The sequence below is a fragment of the Anabrus simplex genome, chromosome 1, assembly GCF_040414725.1.
Source record: "Anabrus simplex isolate iqAnaSimp1 chromosome 1, ASM4041472v1, whole genome shotgun sequence".
Taxonomy (NCBI): Eukaryota; Metazoa; Arthropoda; class Insecta; order Orthoptera; family Tettigoniidae; genus Anabrus; species Anabrus simplex.
In genome coordinates this window covers 828,688,415-828,708,495 of record NC_090265.1, presented here as the reverse complement: position 1 = coordinate 828,708,495, position 20,081 = coordinate 828,688,415, and the positions used below count along the sequence as shown (strand labels likewise).

General features: G+C 40.7%; 1 protein-coding gene across 1 annotated transcript in view; it reads left to right on the top strand.

Moving 5' to 3' along the window:
- The window catches only part of LOC136857590 (uncharacterized), a 251,892-nt gene that overhangs the window by 61,336 nt on the left and 170,475 nt on the right, over positions 1 to 20,081 (top strand). The window contains exons 4-6 of the mRNA XM_067136372.2: positions 2,518 to 2,720; positions 6,215 to 6,403; positions 10,216 to 10,442. Coding sequence (XP_066992473.2) covers positions 2,518 to 2,720; positions 6,215 to 6,403; positions 10,216 to 10,442 — 619 coding nt within the window. The remainder of the gene's footprint in view (positions 1 to 2,517; positions 2,721 to 6,214; positions 6,404 to 10,215; positions 10,443 to 20,081) is intronic.

The window sequence follows — 20,081 nt, the reverse complement described above, 5'->3', positions numbered from 1 at the left end:
GTGGTATAGAGCTTATAATCACTAGATTGCGTGCCAAAAGCGTGGATTCAATTCCAAACCTCTCAGCAGTGTTCAAATGGAGCGAGAGCATATGACGCTGTTGATGGTGATTCGTCCGTCGAATGGTGACGATAAGCCTTCAGCAGACTCCTTGGTGCTATTCGACAGGATTAGACAATGAGTCGGCATCAGGTTTCACCGTCCTACTATCATATATCGGGTCAATCATTTCATCTCATTAAATCCTCTGAAGAGGATGACATCAGGAAAGGCATCGGGTCGTAAATACTCGCTATGAAGATTTGTTTCACTTCACACCCGACCCGTAGAGAAACAGGGTTTTTTTTTTTTTTGCTAGTGGCTTTACGTCGCACCGACACAGATAGGTCTTCTGGTGACGATGGGATAAAAAAAGGCCTAGGGGTGGGAGGGAAGCGGCCGTGGCCTTAATTAAGGTACAGTCCCAGCATTTACCTGGTGTGAAAATGGGAAACTGCGGAAAACCATCTTCAGGGCTGCCGACAGTGGGATTCGAACCCACTATCTCCCCGATGCAAGCTCACAGCTAAGCGCCCCTGACCGCACGGCCAACTCGCCCGGTGGGAGAGAGAAACAATTTAAGGGTTGGACATACATACCCAAATAACATTTTCTCTTCGATTTCACGCACTGGATAGATGAAAATTCGCCTACACTATAAATCTGTTAAAATGATATTTATAACAAAATTTTGAATGTAAAATAAATAAATAAATAAATAAATAAATAAATAAATAAATAAATAAATAAATAAATAAATAAATAAATAAATAAATAAATAAATAAATAAATGTGCGATATTCCTGAATGTATTCACTCTCATGTATTCACTCTCACTCTTTATGGAACATAAGGTGTTGCCTTAGTTTTGACCTCCCTTGGTCAACTCTTGTTCTTTTCGGACCCCAACGGTATTAGTTTTACGAGGCCTAGGGAGTCTTTCATTTTCACGTCCTTCGTAGCTCTTGTCTTCCTTCAGCCCATACCTTCATTTTTCGAAGTGCCGACAGCAATAATTAGTATATACTGGACATCACTTTGCTACTGATATCTTCATCATCAGTTGCGATTTTATGGCGTTCGTCACTTAAAAGTGCATGAGGGAGTAATTTAGCTAGGCATAAATTAATTCTAGAGATTTTATATTTATACCTGACAGTAATGTAACATTTTTTTTATAATAGAGCTATTGTGTTGGTAACATTTCCACCAGTTTCGTTTGACTAACAGTCCAATTCACTTGAAGAGAATACCTGCACACAAGGAATTCATCAGCTGAGGGGATGCGTAATGGAATTCTCCAGCAATAGCTATAGCTCATTTCACGTTAAGAAAACAGTATTGCTCTTATGGACCTACAAGGAGTGAACACACCCCCTCTGAGACACCCATAATTCCTCGTGATTAAGCGGTATTACACTGTACTTTGTAATATATTATGAAAGACAGATAAAAAAAGGATGAGGCATTTTTGCCCGTGAGTTATTAAAATAACGACATAACATTTTCTTTTTCATAACTATATTTGTAGGGAGGGAGTACAACGGCAAGGAACAGCCAAGGCTTCGTTGCCTTCCTTCATTTTCCTTCTTCTGTGTTGCTCTGGTACAAGCATCGTGTATAGTCCCTCAATCTGTGAACCGCCGGCAGCTCATTTCTATAGTGAAGTTGTCTACAGTATTTATTTGTTGCGTGTGTGTTTTAGGCTTTAAATCAGTGAGTACTTGTCGAGTGTATAGTATTTGTGTGCATTCTATTATTTTCGTACTGTACAGAAGTTGTTTCTGAAGATTTTGGTGTTGTGGTGTGCAGCGATACGCCATGGCATAACTTGTACTGATAAAAAAATTGCCGTGTGTTTTATTTGTGCTTGGTTTTGTTATTTAGTTGTTCTTTCTTAAGCGCATATTAATTTTACCACTTTCTTTTTACGACCGCATTTAATTTTTACTGTTCATTGTGAGCAATACGACAGAACAATAGTACCCCGCGTTGCCTGGGGAATTTATTAAATGCATCCCTCACTCATCGCTCCCATAAACAATATTATTTGTCTTTTACCCTCCCAATTTGCCTTACACTTCAATGCTGAGGTATTTTATTTGCCGCAGTTTACCTCTGATTCCGTACAAACCAAAACTAGCCCGTGTAACCCCCCCCCCCCCCCGTCTCCTTCAGTTCACAAAAATAATTTGCAGCTAAGTGCATTCCCCTTTTTATCTAGAACTTGCAATACTGAATTTCACAAATTTATGTGCCACCGTTTTCCCATGATGGTGTTGAGCAGAGCTGTTCGATATGGCAACGCTGTTGTCATAAGAGCAATACTGTTTTCTTAACGTGGAATGAACTATAGCATAAAGATACATCAAAGGACCTCTTCGCTCAGGGATCGAATCTTTCAATTTGTAGTGAGTGGAGCAATTTATATTTTTATGCGACTACTTTTCTAAGATATTCAGTTTGTTTATTATCCAGGACTGGGAAGCGCCCTGCCCGCAGCTGGAGTGCATCACACCACTTCGTCTGTTGCTAGCCCGTGACAAGCAAAAGGAACGTTGGGAAGCCGAAGTGCAACAAATGGAAGCACACAACGATGAGCGCAAGGAGACACCGGGCTGGGAAGCTAACGAGGTCAATGTTGTACAGTTCCTCCGTAATGCCTGCAAACTCGCCGACAAGTGAGTAGTACCAATAGGTGTTTGTCAATATTTTAACCTTGTTGTTCAATCAGTCACTACTGATCTGCATTTGTCACCCAGGTGGCAGATTCCCTATCTGACGTTAACCTAGTCTTTTTTTAAATAATTTCAGATAATTTGGAAATTTCTCGAACATCTCCCGTGGTAAATTATTCCAATCACTAAAATAATAATAATAATAATAATAATAATAATAATAATAATAATAATAATAATAATAAAGAATTTATTTTTAAATTATGTTTGCTCCAACCGGAGGCTGCTATGTACAGCATTCTAATAATTCCCCTTAAACATTTAAAAATAATTAAATGTCAAAATAATATTTGAAAAAAACATACATTTATCCATTTCCTACTGAGTGCTATACAAATACTTTTCAGAATTCGAAGGTGAGCTGCATGAACTATTTTTACCACTTACCAACCCTTCTGCCATTCTTAAATCTCTGGCAGTGCCGGGAATCAAACCCGCGTTTCTGAGGATGACAGCTAACCATTACGCTACGGGGGCAAACTACGTATGCATAATAATAATGTATAATAAAACTGTACAATAATAATTTAATGTGTCTATGTACGAGGGGCATACTATATTGTTTTGGCATTGTTTTACACTTTATTTGTTATACGTCCGGGTATGATTCACATTTCACTTTTGAAGGTGGTGATGTGTAACTAGTGTCTTGTTCCACCGTTTGGTGGCGGCACACGCACAGGGGCCAACAAATGCACTCGTCATAGCCATTTCATAACAACTCTATCAGCGTAGGAGCAGACACCATGGAAAGCAACCGACACGGACAGCGCTATACGCCTTGGTTCCTATGGAAAGAAGGCGTGACCACTGCAGAAATTCATCGGCGCTTGGTGGCAGTCTGTGGAGAACATGCGCCGTCAAGGAAAGCAGTTTACAACTGGATGGAAGGTTGGAAAACAGGGCGCACATCAGTGGACAAGGGAACTAGTTCTGGAAGGAATGTGGCAGTGTCAACACCAGCCAACATTGCCCGGGTCAAACAGGCCATCCAAGGAAACAAATGCATCACATTTATGGAAATTGAGGCAGCCACGGGAATTAGCCGAAACACCCTGCAGCAGATCGTGAGCGGCTACTTACAGTTGGGGAAGGTGTCACCCACGTGGGTGCCTAGACTCTTGTTTGCATACGAAAAGCAGAGGCGTATGGACGTGTGCACAGAACTTTTGCAACGCCATGATCAAGATCCAGCCGACTTCATGGCTAGGCTTGTGACTGTTGATGAGACATGGCCCCATTACCATGAGCCACAAACGAAACAACAACCGATGAAATGGAAGCATAGTGGCAGTCCACCACCAAAGAAATGTCGAACAGTTCGGGAACATGAAGAAACCTCTGCGTGGTCGCCGTTTTGCGGAATTTGCAGACTGGACACAGCTGTCAAGGCGTGGGTACGCAGCACTCCGAAAGAATGGTTTCAGGAAGGTCTGGAGAGACGTACACATCGATGTCAAAAAAAATCACACAGTTACAAGGAGATTATGTTGAGAAGGTGGACGTAACAACTGATGTGTAATGTAGTTCATTTGGGTAGAAACAAATAAAGTGTAAATCAATATAGTACGCCCTTCGTATTTTGGGGAGAGAGCTTCGGTTATTCTACGACTCGGATGGAAAGTTTATCTCCTGCAAGTAGGGTTGCAATAAACGCTTGGGTTGCACTAGCTAGCTCTGTAAACCTAGTGCGTGGCCAAGCTTACAGGTACAAAAGGAAAAAAATGTAATCAGGTAGTGGCTTGCAATATTGCAGCAGTGAATGAGTGAGGTTGTGACGTTGCTCACACAGTAGGGTTTTCTTTGTGGAGCAATGCAGGAAAGTGAGAGACGGTGATAGTATCTTAAAGCTAGTAACGTGTGAACTGATATTGTTTATAAAGCATCTTCACAGTGCGGAGGATAGTTTGTTCACGACCAGATCTCACTTCGTGAAATGCATAGTGTAACGGCAGCGCTAACGGCATTCATTATACGTAGTATGCCATTTCATCTTCAAGATTAATAGCTCGTTAACAGCGTGGGTTGGAACCTGTTGATACACTATTGAAACACTATTTCACTATTTGGTGACAGCGGAATAAGCTTCGGCAATCCAGACAAGTACAGAATTTTGTTTTTCATTATGTTTACGGTGTTGGCTGAGTACTTATAAATTCATCATTTGTTAATAATTGTTCATATTATCACCTAAGTCTATCATTGACAAGTTTACGCAACGTAAACAATGCTGAACATATTTACGAATGATTTAAGTGATTTGATAGAATCCGAGGATGTTCTTGTAGAGCGAAACATGTCATTCTTTGTGTAATAGTGTATATTTTTAAATTTATATTTATAGTGTTATAATTTTTATGGAACTTTTGTGTGTTTCACGGACTGGAAAGTTTTTATGTGCTATTTGACTATGTCGACACCGGAAAGTATGGCTTCCTTCTTAACAAAAAAAAAAAAAAAAAAAAAAGGCTGATAAAATGACAACGGCGTGAGATATCTAATTATGTTTTCAATTATTTATCAGTATGACCAACCCTCTAACGCTCATGTACCCAGTTCATGTTGTTTTCGACCACCGTGTATAATGCTCCTTACCGCAATGAACTAACCTGTGGTGCAATTCCACTCCCGCGCATGTCAGTGTTCTGGTATATTTGTATGAGCTGTACCGCCTGTACCACGCCGAAATTATTCCATTCGCAGGGGCCGACCACAGCGCCATTTTGCCAAAATGGCAACCGTCTCTAATTCAATTGCTTATCAGTGCAGTGTCATGTTATTTAAAGTAGTTCTTGCGTCATCCATAACAAACCTTTTCACGCATTCTCCACACGTTGACTGTCTTTTTATTATTATTTTTATTTAATTCACCTTTGCTGTAACAATATTTGGTTATCCTCCATGTACAAAGAACACTCATAGCACACATACAAAAATATGAATTGTCAGCGCAAATTACATATACCTTAGAAATAAATACCAAATCGTCCACATTCTTCAAGTACATAAAACCACACTGAATCTCTCTTCCAGGAGGAGACGGGGAAAACAAACAAGACACTGGCAACAATGCGATGAGCACAAAGTAAAAATCTTATATCCGCGGTTCTCAAAAAGTCCATTACAGCATTGAGAACTGAGTTGATTTCACCTTGCAACACCATGCAGCGCTGGTCGGGAACGGCACTTGTAGATAACATAGTTCAGATAGAAAGCGGTTTCGGGAAGCATCATTAAGGCCACACTTAAACTATACCATCCAGCATGGTCAGCTTTTTTGAAATATTGAAAACTATGACCGCCCGTGTGAAGCCGCGAGAAGAAGCTAATATTTAAGTAAAAATGGCATAATTTAATTTTATCTGGTTTTTAAAAAAGCATGCTGTATAGTACAAGTTGGTGAAGATTGCATTAACATAATTTTATATTTCTTTCAGATTCACGGAGCAGGAGATCCACACGGCTTGTGGCTACCTGGAGGTAAATGCCTTCGAGATCCGTTGTTTGAGTGGAGTTGCGATCCGTGGTCTGTACCCCAAATGCGGCATCATGTCGCACAACTGTGTGGCCAACACCACTCACACCATCTCCCTTTCTCCACCATTCGAAGATCCCAAACTTTTCACGTGAGTACTTCTTATACTTAACACTCGTTTATAAATGCTGGCGAGAGGTCATCATTGCAGTTTCTTGTATTTGGCATGTCTCTTAAATATACTCGAAACATTTTAGATAATGGGTCGTCCCGTATACTGTTAGATGGAGTTGAATATTAGACATTGGCCAAAGATACGATTGCCACTTCAAAATATTCATTTTTTAAATCATGTAGGCTGTGTATTGGTTGGGGGGGGGGGGGCGTGATTAGCTAAGTGGCTTAACTGCTGGCTTCCCACCCAGAAGGCTGAGGCTTGAATCCCGGTCAATCCCGGGTCGAGATTTTCATCTCAAAAATCACGTGGCGTCAGGAAGGGTATCCGGTCATAAACCCCCCGCCAAAACCAAAATGAGCCTGGGTGGCTCAGTGACCCCAGAAATAATTGGGATAATCTGAAGAAATGTATGTGTTGATAAATTTTAAAATTGAATTTTTCTCCTTTTTTAGTAGTTCTACTTTATCTGGTTTATTTACTAAGCAATCTGGAATATGTCTTTTCAATTTTTCTTCAGAATTTAAATGGAGTAAACAAAAATCACAAGTAAATTTCTGGCCATTATGTTTTATAATTTGCATTGATGCTAATCTAGATAGATATTTAATCCAACAATAATGTGAATTCTCTACATCTTTGAAGTATAACAAATTGATATGTTTATCTTTCTTATTATTGGTTATTTTCAGAGGATAAACATATTTTTCATCAAATGAGTGTATATTAAGTGATATATCTAATTTTATCTCATTTTTTGAAATATCATAAATTGTAACTGGACATTCAAATTCCTTTAATTTTCCTTCAATTTCAAGTCCAACATTTTTATATTTTGGTACTCGTTGAGGATCTTTATCTGCTGGATATAATGCTGATTTTATTGCATATTGAAAACATTTTTGATCATTATTTTTCACATTAATACAAGCTTGTTTTGCTTACATTTTTTGTGGTAATTCAATATAAGATTCTACTCTTAGGGGATTATGTCTCTTAATTGCGAATTGTAATCCATCAACTGCTTCTAATGTCCATCCTGGTCCTCTTGTCACAAAATCAGCTAGTCTTGCTTATATTTCTCTTTCAGAACTCTTAAAATATTTTTTGATATATTTTTCATAAGTGTAATGGTATGATTAAATGACTGAAATTGAAATGTCTTAATTTGATTGTTATTGGGTGATTTAATGTTGCAGAATAATGACATATTTACTTTTAAACCATTGTGAATCTTTAGATTGTCTTTAATTAATGTTCACTAGAAGTAAGGAAATCTTGTGGATCTATCAAGTTTTTAGTATTTTCAATATTGAAAGTCTGCAATCTGTTTTCAAAAGCTCTCTGTACTAAATATGTGTTGTTGGTATTTCTTGTTCTAGCCTTTTCAATTACATTTGTTGAGAAGGGAAATATTTCCTTCAATTCTTTCTTCGTTGACTCATGAAACACATTTGTGGAGAACAGAAATATTTCCTCCAACTCCCTATTAGTTGGCTTTTCAAATACATCTGTTGAAAATGAAAACATTTCCTTCAATTCTTTCTTTGTTGACTTTTGAAACACATCTGTGGAGAATGGAAATATTTTCTTCAACTCCTTATTAGGCTTTTCAAATACATCTGTCGAAACTGGAAAAATTTTCTTCAGATCTTGTGATATAGATTCATAAATTTCTTCTATATCTGTATCAGGAAATGGAAGAGCATCAAAATTTTCTTTCTTCACTTAATTCATATTATAATAATGACTAGAAATAGCCCTGATTAAAGTATCTTTATTCATTCTATAATATTCTCTTATACCCAGAGTCTTAACTAGAGTTCTAATTTCAACAACTCTCATTGCGTTGAGATTCTGAGCTCTCAGATTTCTCTCCATTTATTTAGGAAAATGTTTATCAATATTTATTCAATAATTTTTGTGTTCTCTATATTCATGATTTTCTCCAAATGGACACCTGTTTCTGATGTTTTTGAAATATGCTTTACATACATATTTACCACACTCACAGGGAACTTTCTGAAGGACTTGTTCTTTACTTTCATAGTATCTTTTAAACCTCTCATTATTATGGATTGCATTTTTCTGGATTTTTTTACATAGTTATGAAAATATCCTCGAATTTTATCTCTATTGTTCTTACAGTATTCTTTATGTATCTCATTTGAACATGGCTTACATATGGTAGAATGTTTATCTCTCGTTTTCTTATTTTTATAGATATAATCTAAGCTCTTGGTCTCACCACATATATTACACATCTTAGTCGACAATGCATTTTTGCTTCCATTTATTAGAAAATTTGTTTAACAAATAAATGAATAATTTTTCCCTATACAAACAAGTACTAAAATGGCTAATCAATTGTTCGCTAAGTTAAACACCTCATATCAGTTTATGAAACTGACTGAACTTGAGATTAATAAAAAATGTAAAGCATCTAAATTTGAAATTGCTCATACAACTTTTGGTAAGAAAGCCTTTTTAGATGCTCAATTTAAAATTATATTACCAGGTAGATATGTTAAGATTTGTTATCAAAATACTCTGAAAGCAGGGAATGATGAAAAACATATTTTCTTCACATATAAAGGTTTAAAAGAAACAAATACGGGAAAACAATGCATGAAATACTTTTATCTAATGAATTAATCAGTGAAGTTCTACTTTACTCATGTGATATGATTTATGTTTTGACATTGTTTATTTGCTCGTTCGGGGTGACTTTTCAGATGTTCGTGAAATTATCGAGTTTTGGAGATTTATGACGTTATTTTTCGTAAATTTAGGTGTTTTTTATGTTTTCTCCGCTTTGTAATTTTTCGTGCAGGTTCGACGAGCGCAAAAAATGATGATTTTGAGATGTTGAGAAATTTGTGATAATATGTGTTTTTCATTGATATTTCTTTAATTGCCGCTAAATTTTTTCGTTTTTCGTGTTTTGCTAATTTGGGCTAAATTGCGCTGGCGCTCTCAATATATATCTACTACCTCGAGCCTGAATTGAAGCGTCAATCGAATGAATGGCGTCAGCCAGGTTCGCCACATCCACAGAAATTTCGACAAGAACCCAATCGGGTGAAGCTTATGCTGACTGAGGCATACGACTACGAGAGTGTTATTATTACGCATGCTATGGCTGAGGGACAAACCGTCAACAGTGACTACTATTGCCGATTTCTGGAGCGACATTTGCGTCCCGCTTTGCGGCGCAGACATCCACGTTTATTGCGAGACGATCGCCCTGGCGTGTTGCATGACAACCCACGTTGTCATATGGCAAACAATGTCAAGCTCTTATTGCAACGGTGATATTGGGAGGTCTTTGGATATCCTCCGTACTCACCAGACATAGTCCTTGTGACTTCGACCTCTTTCCGAAGTTGTAACAACCCCTCCGAGGCCGCCGATTTCCTGACGTGGCATCTGTATTCTGCGCAGTAGGGCGCTCTGTCGCTGTCATCAACAGAAACGCCTTGCCAGCGGTCCCCAACGGCTTCCCGACATTTGGCAAAATATACTAGACTTTGCGGATGACTACATTGACGGAATGTAATGCAATTGCACTTTATAGTTAATTAAAGATTGCGTTCTATCAACACTACCAATACTTTATTTACAACCCTTGGAATACAATGCCGTAGTTTACGCATGCATTCCACTATCCTTTTCATTAAAATTATGCTATTATGTTTCTAAGTCTTGTTTCTATGATTATACTGAAAGATGACACGCACATTTCTATCAGCAATGAGAATATAGCTTGTAATTTGTAATATTTGCAGACAGATCCTGCGCACGACCATCGCGGTACCCAAGGGCGGCGAGCTGTTTGTTTCGTACACGCACTCGCTGGAGCCCACTTTGGTACGCAGAGAGCTTCTTCGCAAGGCGAAATATTTCGACTGTGACTGTGCCCGTTGTATCGACCCTACGGAACTGGGATCAAACCTCAGTACACTGAAGTGCAGCAAATGTGACAACGGTTGGATCATGTCCAGCAACCCGCTACGTAAGTATAAATCTACCTCGGCACAAAAATGTTTTCATTTCTCCTGTGAAAGGGGAGGCGGGTCTCTTAGATGGTAACACCATTTCTCAGGCCAACAGATTTGTTCCGGTGAAGGAGATGCCCGTAGAAGGTGAGGGGGTTGTCGGCGTGTTCTATACTAGGAACCGTCCAGTCATTCGCCCTAGTGCAGGAGAATGGAAAACCACGGAAAACCATTCCCAGGACAGCCGACTATCGGGACCAGCCCCTCTCCGTCTCCCGAATACAGAGGCGTAGAGCCACAGTAGAGCCGTGGCCACCCCTCCTCTGCTCGGTTGGTCGGTCGGAGTGCAGAGCTGTCGGACCACAAACCAGCCGTGGCCACCTGAGGGCCGAAGCCCACTCTGCAACCGCCGACGGACATTTGTTTAATAGTGTGTGTAAGTTCAGTTATCGGCAATCCTGGACCCAACCAGCTGACTTACCCGCAAGGAGCACGCTAAGCTCTCGCTTTAGCTACAGGAAGTCCGTGACGTACGGAACCAGTAACGTGAATTACATTACTGATGTAGCTATGAAGTTCATTATTAGACTGCATCAAAGGAACTTACATACGTCACCATCATCATTGAACGGCACCACCTATTTGCACTTGCAAACAGTTTCCAAACTATCAAAGTGAAAACAATTTTCGCATGTGACTTACTTCAGTCGTTTAAACAATTTTAACTTTCCCAAAATATCAGTCGAGACATATACCATAAGCGCATATTTATTTATTTATTTATTTATTTATTTATTTATTTATTTACCGGGCGAGGTGACCGTGCGGTTAGGAGCGCACAGCTGTGAGCTCGCATCCGGGAGATAGTGGGTTCGAACCCCACTGTCGGCAGTCCTGAAGATGGTTTTCCATGGTTTCCCATTTTCACACCAGGCAAATGCTGGGGCTGTACCTTAATTAAGGCCACAGCCGCTTCCTTCCCATTCATAGGCCTTTCCTGTCCCATCGTCGCCTTAAGACCTGTCTGTGTCGGTGCAACGTAAAGAAAATAACAAAAAATATTTATTTATTTATTTATTTATTTATTTATTTATTTATTTATTTATTTATCAGCGAGAAGCCAAATTACGGAGATTCGCAATGAAAAATATATTTACAATGGAGTGGCACAATGCAAACAAACAAAAAAGAGAAAACATCATCTAATGATAAAACTAGCCGAAGAAAATTAAAAACCAACAAAATAACTGTAGAGGCACAAAAATGAACAATAAAACGTAAGGGCAAAAGAAAAGGGCGAGGAAAATTAAAGATTGAAAGTAAAACGAAGAGAAGAACTTACAGCTAGGCACAGTAAGATAAATACAGATATAACACATAAGTAATGGTATAGTACAGTAAAAAATAAATATTACATTATGTACAATAGAGGGGATAACAATGAGAAGAGAAAAAAGGGAATATGAAGAAAATGAGCTAGGTTAAGGAAAAACCGGTTAAAGGAGGCATACGGAAAGAACCCGTCCAAGTTCCTGCCAGAAGATAAATAGTTAAGGCGGGTTGGAATGCGGATAAATGAAGTTCTTTGAACAACAGAAAGGCGGGAATACGGAATATGAAGGGTTGGTTTTCTCCTGGTTTTGAAAATTGGAGCATGTAGGGCAATTTTATAAGATTTACGTAACACTTTTTTCTGGAAAATAACATGCCTATCATATGTAGCCTAGGTGTCAATGGAGGCGTACTGGGGAAATGAAGAGTGATGTAGTATCCCGTTGCTTTTCTCACCGAGCCGCAAGTTGGTGTTACATATTATTCTGCAAGTCTACTGAAAGGCATATACCAACTGACCCTATTAGCAACAATTTCTCATAATTCATCACAGGGTCTGTCTTCATAAGAAATAGCATTACTAGCATCGCTCTTACCTGTCACTTTCGTATTATCAAAGACATGGATGAGACTTGAGACAATAAAAAAAAAAGTAACAAACTTGATCTACAATTTGGCAGGTTCGATCCTGGCTCAGTCCGGTGGTATATATAGGTGTTCAAATAGGCTACGACAGCCTCGTGTCGGTAGATTTAATGGCACGTAAAAAAATCTCCTGCGGAACTAACTTTCGACACCTCGGCGTCTCCGAAAACCGTGAAAGTAGTTAGATTGGGACGTAAAGGAAAATAACTATATTAAATTTGATCTAGCCTGCACCAAGGGGCACAGGTCGTTCTGTACACTGTACCTCGCCACTGTAAGTTAATAAAAACAACATATCTGGCATTTCTTCGTAAACAGTTTCTGGTTTAAAGCCTATCATTTTGTCTTCAGCCAGCGGTTAAATATTTGTAGTCATCGTGCACAGTCAAGCCTCACTGAAGACCTCAGGTTTCCATGTGACGAAGTGGCATTTTGACTATATCCTCGCTGAAGCTAACCAATTAAAATCAGCAGCGGCGATGAGTAGCGCAGCTCCTCGCCCCCCACCGCCACCACCACTGTAGAGAAAACATAACATTTTTATTCCATTTTAGCTAGCTGAAACTAGGAATATTAAAAAAAAACAATTTGTACAAGCCCTGTTGTCTTATCAGCTAATTCTTTCCTTTATTTCCTTTAATTATCTACAAAATGATTAGCGGAAATACGCAAAAATGTCGTTTGCTGCGGCTATTTGCTTGGCGCCATAGCAGGTAGTGGAGACTTTGATGTGCTGCGAGGAAGGGCAGTAGGGGTATATTTTTTCCAAGGTCATGGACACTGAGATATGATTCACCTACTTGCCGAGCGAATTCTTCACTCTTTTTTTTTTTTCTTTTGCTAGTGGTTTTAGGTCGCACCGACACAGATAGGTCTTATGGCGACGATGGGACAGGAAAGGCCTAGGAGTGGGAAGGAAGCGGCCGTGGCCTTAATTAAGGTACAGCCCCAGCATTTGCCTGGTGTGAAAATGGCAAACCACGGAAAACCATTTTCAGGGCTGCCGACAGTGGGGTTCGAACTCACAATCTCCCGGATGCAAGGCAGTCTCTTTAGTGTCTGTTATGATAGTTTCTTAGTGTATAGTAAAATATTAAGTGATTTTTAATTGCATAATCACGCCTTACTTATATTTAATTGTAATACATGCGTATAGTATTGAATCAAAATCTCAAAAAAACTATTGTCGCACTCAAGTTGGTAAATTGTCAACCTTTGTCGGCCTCTGTCGAAATTGACTCAGAGAGCACCAAGAAAAAATCTTACCGTTTTGTAGTTTTTTTTTTTAGTTTTCATGTATATATTTCGCTCCCCTCACGCCCCCGCCTCCCCCCCAACCGTTCTAATTTCTACCACTGATTATAATCCTAAACTAATTCTTAAGCCTTAACACATAAATTTTGTACAATATAGTTCGATCAATTTGCTGGAAGTCTGCTGTAGATTACACATGAAATGTAAATACGTGTGATGCTATCTCAATAAAGTTATACCTTCTTTGAAGAAGGAGTGAAAACTAAGTTCCATAACCAAGCATAACACCTATTTTCATAACCTTTTCGGAATTACCGTTCGCCTACTGAAGGGACAGAGGTAAGATATATTAAGTGATTTACTCTGGAGTGTGACCTAGAACTTATGAACTAAATAATCAGCTTATAGACATGTACCTAATAGTCATGTTTACAGGGTGATCGGAAACAACGTGAACCGAGTATATGAGCGTTAGAGTGTTGGTCACATTGATAAGTAATTTAAAAAAGATTACGTCGATATCTCGCGCCCTTGTCATTTTATCAGTTGCTGAAGTTAGCCAATCAGGTCGCTTCACGGGCAAATTTCAGTTGGCTTTACGAGGCGGTGTTGCTAAATCTGCATGTGGCTTGGGAGCCTTGCCGAGAAATGAACATTAAACACTAACACACCGTAGGTTTCAGCCAATGACACCGTAGTGTGCTTGCTGTGGGCCAAGGCTATAAGCAAGCAGGTTCTTGTTCAAGTCCCTCCCCTGCAGAAGTTTATTTCTTCTATTGGCGCTCTGAAGCCGGTCATAAGCCACGTGCAGATTTAGCAACACCGCCTCGCAAAGCCCAAATGAAATCGCCCGCGAAGCGATCTGATTAGCCAACTTCAGCAGCTGATAAAATGACAACGGCGCGAGTATCGACGTAATTTTTTTTAAATTACTTATCGGTATGACCAACCCTCTAACGCTCATATACCCGGTTCACGTTGTTTCCGATCACCCTGTAGATAGTTGCAAGAGCTCAAATGAGACATGTTATTTAATGTTAGAAAACAGTAGTGAATTCAATATAATTTTAGAAAGTTTTCGATATTCACATGGTTAAATAGTGTCTGATTACGACCTGCTGGGTGATTTCCGACATAAGTAAGAAAATGTTACAAACTTTGTGCTTGGAAGACTTGCGAGAAAGGAGACGAGCTGCTTGACGAAGCAGGATGTTCCTAACTGTCAATGGAGAGATGGTGTGGAATGGCATTAGTAGACAAATAAGCTTGAGTGGTGTTTTAAAAGTAGGAAACATCACGATACGAAGATAAAGTTGGAATTCTTTCTTTCTTTCTTTCTTTCTTTCTTTCTTTCTTTCTTAGTCATTTTACCGTCCAGGGTTGGTCTTTCCCTCAGACTCGGCGAGGGATCCCACCTCTACAGCCTCAAGCGCAGTGTCCTGAAACGTTAAGACATTTGGTCGGAGATACACCTGGGAAGGAGGACCAGTACCTCGCCTAGGCTGCCTCACCCGCTATGCTGAACAGGGTCCGTGTGGGGGGATGGGAGAATTGGAAAGGATAGACAAGGAAGCGGCTGTGGCCTTAACTTAGGTATCATCCCGGCATTTGCCTGGAGGAGAAGTGAGAAACCACGGCAAACCACTTAGAGGATGGCTGAGGTGGGAATCGATCCCCTCTACTCATTTGACATCCCGAGGCTGAACGGAACCAGTTCCAGTTCTCCTACCAATTTTCAGAACCGGGAATCGAAACCGGGCCTCTGGGTGGCAGCTAATCACACTAACCACTGCACCACAGAGGCGGACTGCATTAGCTTTTCTGCACTTTAATTCATTTAATTTAGTATGCAGTCATCTTGGGGGAATACACATTCTAAGTTCGTAGGTGCTTGAAATGATCCACCGATTCCAATTCTGTATTTCCTAACTGACATTCAGGCCTCTTAGATGTCTTCCCTACTGACATCACTTCAGTCTCGGAAATTCTAATTTTCATATCATATTCCCTGCACCTCCTTCCAAGATCCAGGATACTAGAGGGAAGGCTTTCAGCATAGCAAATAGCTTAAGCTACTTGAGCATAGTCTGTCCTTAAGACCAAGTCGTTGACATAGGGCAAACTGCTTAGTTCATTTCCACCCAACTGAATCCCCTCCTCCTCCCCTTCCCCACCGAGTAAGTTGGCCGTGCGGTTCGGTTAGAGGCGTGCAGCTGTGAGCTTGCATTCGGGAGATAGTGGGTTCGAATTCCACTGTCGGCAGACCAGAATATGGTTTTCCGTGGTTTCCAATTTTCACACCAGGCAAACACTGGGGCTGTACATTAATTAAGGCCATGGCCGCTTCCTTCGCACTCCTAACCCTTTCCTATCCCATCGTTGCCATATGACCTGTCAGTGTTGGTGCGACGTAAAGCAACTTGTAAAAAAAAAAGTGAACTTCTCTCCGCCATTTTATTCATTTCTGTAATAATGATCCATGTGTACTATGAACAACTAAGGTAAATTATTACAGTTTTGTCTAACCCCTATAACTACTTTGAACCAAGAACTCGTTCTACCACCACAGAGTAGTTCGAGACACGCAGCATACGTGAGACGGTGGGTTCCAAATCGACTGTCCGCAGCCCTGTAGATGATTTTCCATGCTTTCTCATTTTCGCTCCAGGCAATTGTTGGGGGTGCTCCTTAATTATAGCCACGGTCAATTTCTTCCCAGTCCAAGCCCTGCCCTACCCCATCGTCGCCGTAAGTCGGTGCGACGTAAATCCAATACAAAAATAAAATAAAATCTACCATCAATTCTTACTGTGGCTCTTACCGAACTCGATAGCTGTAGTCGCTTAAGTGCGGCCAGTATCCAGTAATCGGGAGATAGTGGGTTCGAGCCCCACTGTCGGCAGCCCTGAAGATGGTTTTCCGTGGTTTCCAGTTTTCACACCAGGCAAATGCCGGGGCTTTACCTTAATTAAGGCCACGGCCGCTTCCTTCCACTTCCTGGGCCTTTCCTATCCCATCGTCGCCATAAGGCATATCTGTGTCGGTGCGACGTAAAGCAAAAAAAAAATTACTGTGGCTCGATTGTCAATATAAATAGCATTGATTGTCTTTAATAAAAACCAAACCAAACCCCATCGCACTACAGCCCTTGAAGGGCCTTGGATTACCAAGTGACCGCTGCTCAACCCGAAGGCCTGCAGATTACGAGGTGTCGTGTGGTCAGCACGACGAATCCTCTCGGCCGTTATTCTTGGCTTTCTAGACCGGGGCCGCTATCTCACCGTCAGATAGCTCCTCAATTCTAATCACGTAGGCTGAGTGGACTTCGAACCAGCCCCCAGGTTCGTGTAAAAATCCCTGACCTGTCCGGGAATCGAAGCCGGGGCCTCCGGGTAAGAGGCAGGCACGCTACCCCTACACCACGGGGCCGACTGTCTTTAATAACTTACCCCTAATTTCCTAAAAATCAGTTAAAATAATTTAGGAGCGATAGTGCTTCTGAAATCTGCATTTCTTTCTGTGGAGTGGTCACCCATGAGACTTTTTCTCACATTAAACTTCATTTAAAATAAATATATCTTCCACAATTTTGCTGGGCGTAAGTGAGAAATAAATTACTGAAATGTGATGCAAAGCCTGCGTTATACATTTTAGATTTAAAAGAAATGAAATGGTTAGCTTATATCACAGAAACAAATCACTACTTAATGGAAATTAGTCATTAGTTCAGTCACATGTTAGTACATAATATTCACAAGAGTGCCGGGCAGAATGGCTCAGACGGTTAAGTGCTCGTTCTCTGAATCCTAGTTGGCAGATTCGATCCTCGCTCAGTCGGGAGGTATTTGAAGGTGCTCAGATACGTCAGCCGCAGATTTACTGACATGTACAAGAACTCCGGTGGAAAAAAATTCCGGCACTTCGGCATCTGCGAAAACCGGAAAAAGTCGTTATTCGGGCATAAAACCAATAACGTTGTTATTCATATAGAACTTACTGACAGTCGCAATACAAATACAAGAATAACGACAATAGGTCTTCCCTCTAACATTTGAATTAGCTGGAGTTTGTAACAGCGGTTATTACCCATCATTCTTCCTTGACTCATGAGTTTTGAAGATACATTTATCAGTAACTGCAAATGGAGAACGTTTCGCACGCGACTTAAGTTAAACACGAGAAAGTTTCCCTCTCGACTTCAACAAAACACCAACGCCACTGGTCGCGCGATGAGAGAACCTCTCTACACAGGGCGCACTAACTCATACGAATCTTTGTTCCGACTAGAGGAAGGGATGCTTACCCTTCAAATGTGCATCACTTTACTAATCACAGTTATCAACTCATCTAGAAGAGGGAACAGTCTCCTCCCATGCATCGCTGAGAAGTAAACTCACAATGCAAAATAATGTGACAGAAAATCTCATATTGCGACCACTCGTGGGTTTTAACAGCATTTCTTTCATATTGGAATTTTACTCGACTCGGCACCATCACCTATGGCACTGCACACCACAGCTCTCCAGGGTTAAGATACGAATCGATATCACTTACTTCTTCGTCTACCGCTGTTATGTTCTGTACTTCTCGCTCTCTCATAAATAATGCATATGTAGGGGCGCAGTAAAAGCTGCGTCACTTAAACCTGAATTTTATTGTCAGTAGGACCAACGAACATCTTGTGGGTCAATATCACTTCCTTCTGGGACCTGCCACAGTGGGTAGTTTAAGTGTTCAAGGAACCAGTGGTGTAGCCAGGAACTGAAGATGGGGAGGGCTCGCTCCTAACTGCATGCAACTTGCTTGATGCTAACATGGAAGGTCATTGGCCCACATGCAACTTGTTTGTGATGTGTAATCTATGCTTGGTACCATCTGAGGATTCACAAATAACAGGAGAGACGCCTGCCGGAAGAAACTTTTAAGCAAACGGTGAAGCTAGCGTCTGAAAAAGTGTGAGGCCTCACATATCGCGAAGCAACAACATTCCGGCAAACAGCAGGCCACGGCGATTATTGTGAATTGCGTGCAGGGATGGTCAGGTTTTTCCTGTTGTGAGAGCGGATGTTTAATTGGTAATAGAGCTTGGCAAACCTGGGTGCTAGGTATTTGAGGTAATAGGCCTACTATTATTGTTTTTACGTCCCGCTAATTACTTTTACAGTTTTCAGAGACTCCGAGGTGCTGGAATTTTGTCCCGAAGGAGTTCTTTTATATGCCAGTAAATCTACTGACACGCGGCTGACGTATCTGAGCACTGTCAAATACCACCGGACTGAGCCAGGATCGAACCTGCAAACCTGGGCTCAGAAAGCCAGCAGCTTAACCGTCTGAGCCACTCAGCCCGACAGGTGTAGATTTACTCGTGCAGTAGATACTGGACATGGAGTTGCCTTCTCCCTGCAAGTTCAGCATAAACAGTGGTTAATATAGGGAGGCCAATCACAAATTTGTTTAGGAGCTACTGTAGTCATGATTTTGTTACTATAGGTGTAGCCTACATTTGTTTTTCCCCAGGGCATCTCAATTTGGGCGCATTGAATGGTGATTTAGTTTCCATAGGATTCATAGCTGACTGGTATTTCTTCCATTTACTTGGTCCAGCCTCCTCAATTTTATAACTTCTATCCGACCTCCCTTAGCCAAGTCCTGTTCTCCTCCGACCTTGATGGTATTCGGTTTCCAAGATCCAGGGAGCCTCATTTTAACGATTTCATGATCCATCCTCTTCTTTAGCCAAAATCTCCATTCGTCGGAAGGACAAGCCTTTCTCCGATATTGGTTCGTACCCCCACTGCCGGCAACCCTGAAGATGGTTTTCCATGGTTTTCCATGTTCACACCAGGCTGACTTTAAGGCCACAGCCGCTTCCTTTTCACTGCTAACCCTTCCCTACCCCATCGTCGACATAAGACCTATCTGTGTCGGTGCGACGTAAACCCAATTGAAAAAAAATCCCCCATGTTTACAAGAGATGAACTACAATGAGACATGTGCTATTTAAGCTTTTATACTTTAAACAATGTGATATTACGAAGACTTACAGAGCACAAGATGTTCTAGACTGCTCAGGAGAACCTAAGTCATAAGATGCAGGCCCTACAAGTCTACAATATAATGCTACCAAACAAGCTGGGACCGGCTGACCAGTGCAGAGCAAATAGAGGTCAATGACTGAGTGGGAGTTGCATTGATTTGAGAGTAGGAAGTCGTGATGAGAAAGTGCACTCAAGTGGTAACATTGGGGACACTGACACGAACTGTACAGTTATAAATGGGAGCATATTTCTGAGAAAGAAGAAACTTCACACGCGTACATTTCCTCCGCTACACGGGAAAGCATAGAAACATGGTCATGCTTTTGGGCTTAGAAGACGAGAGAACGAGTACAGATTCTTTGGTTGTTACCCTTTAAGTAGTCTCTT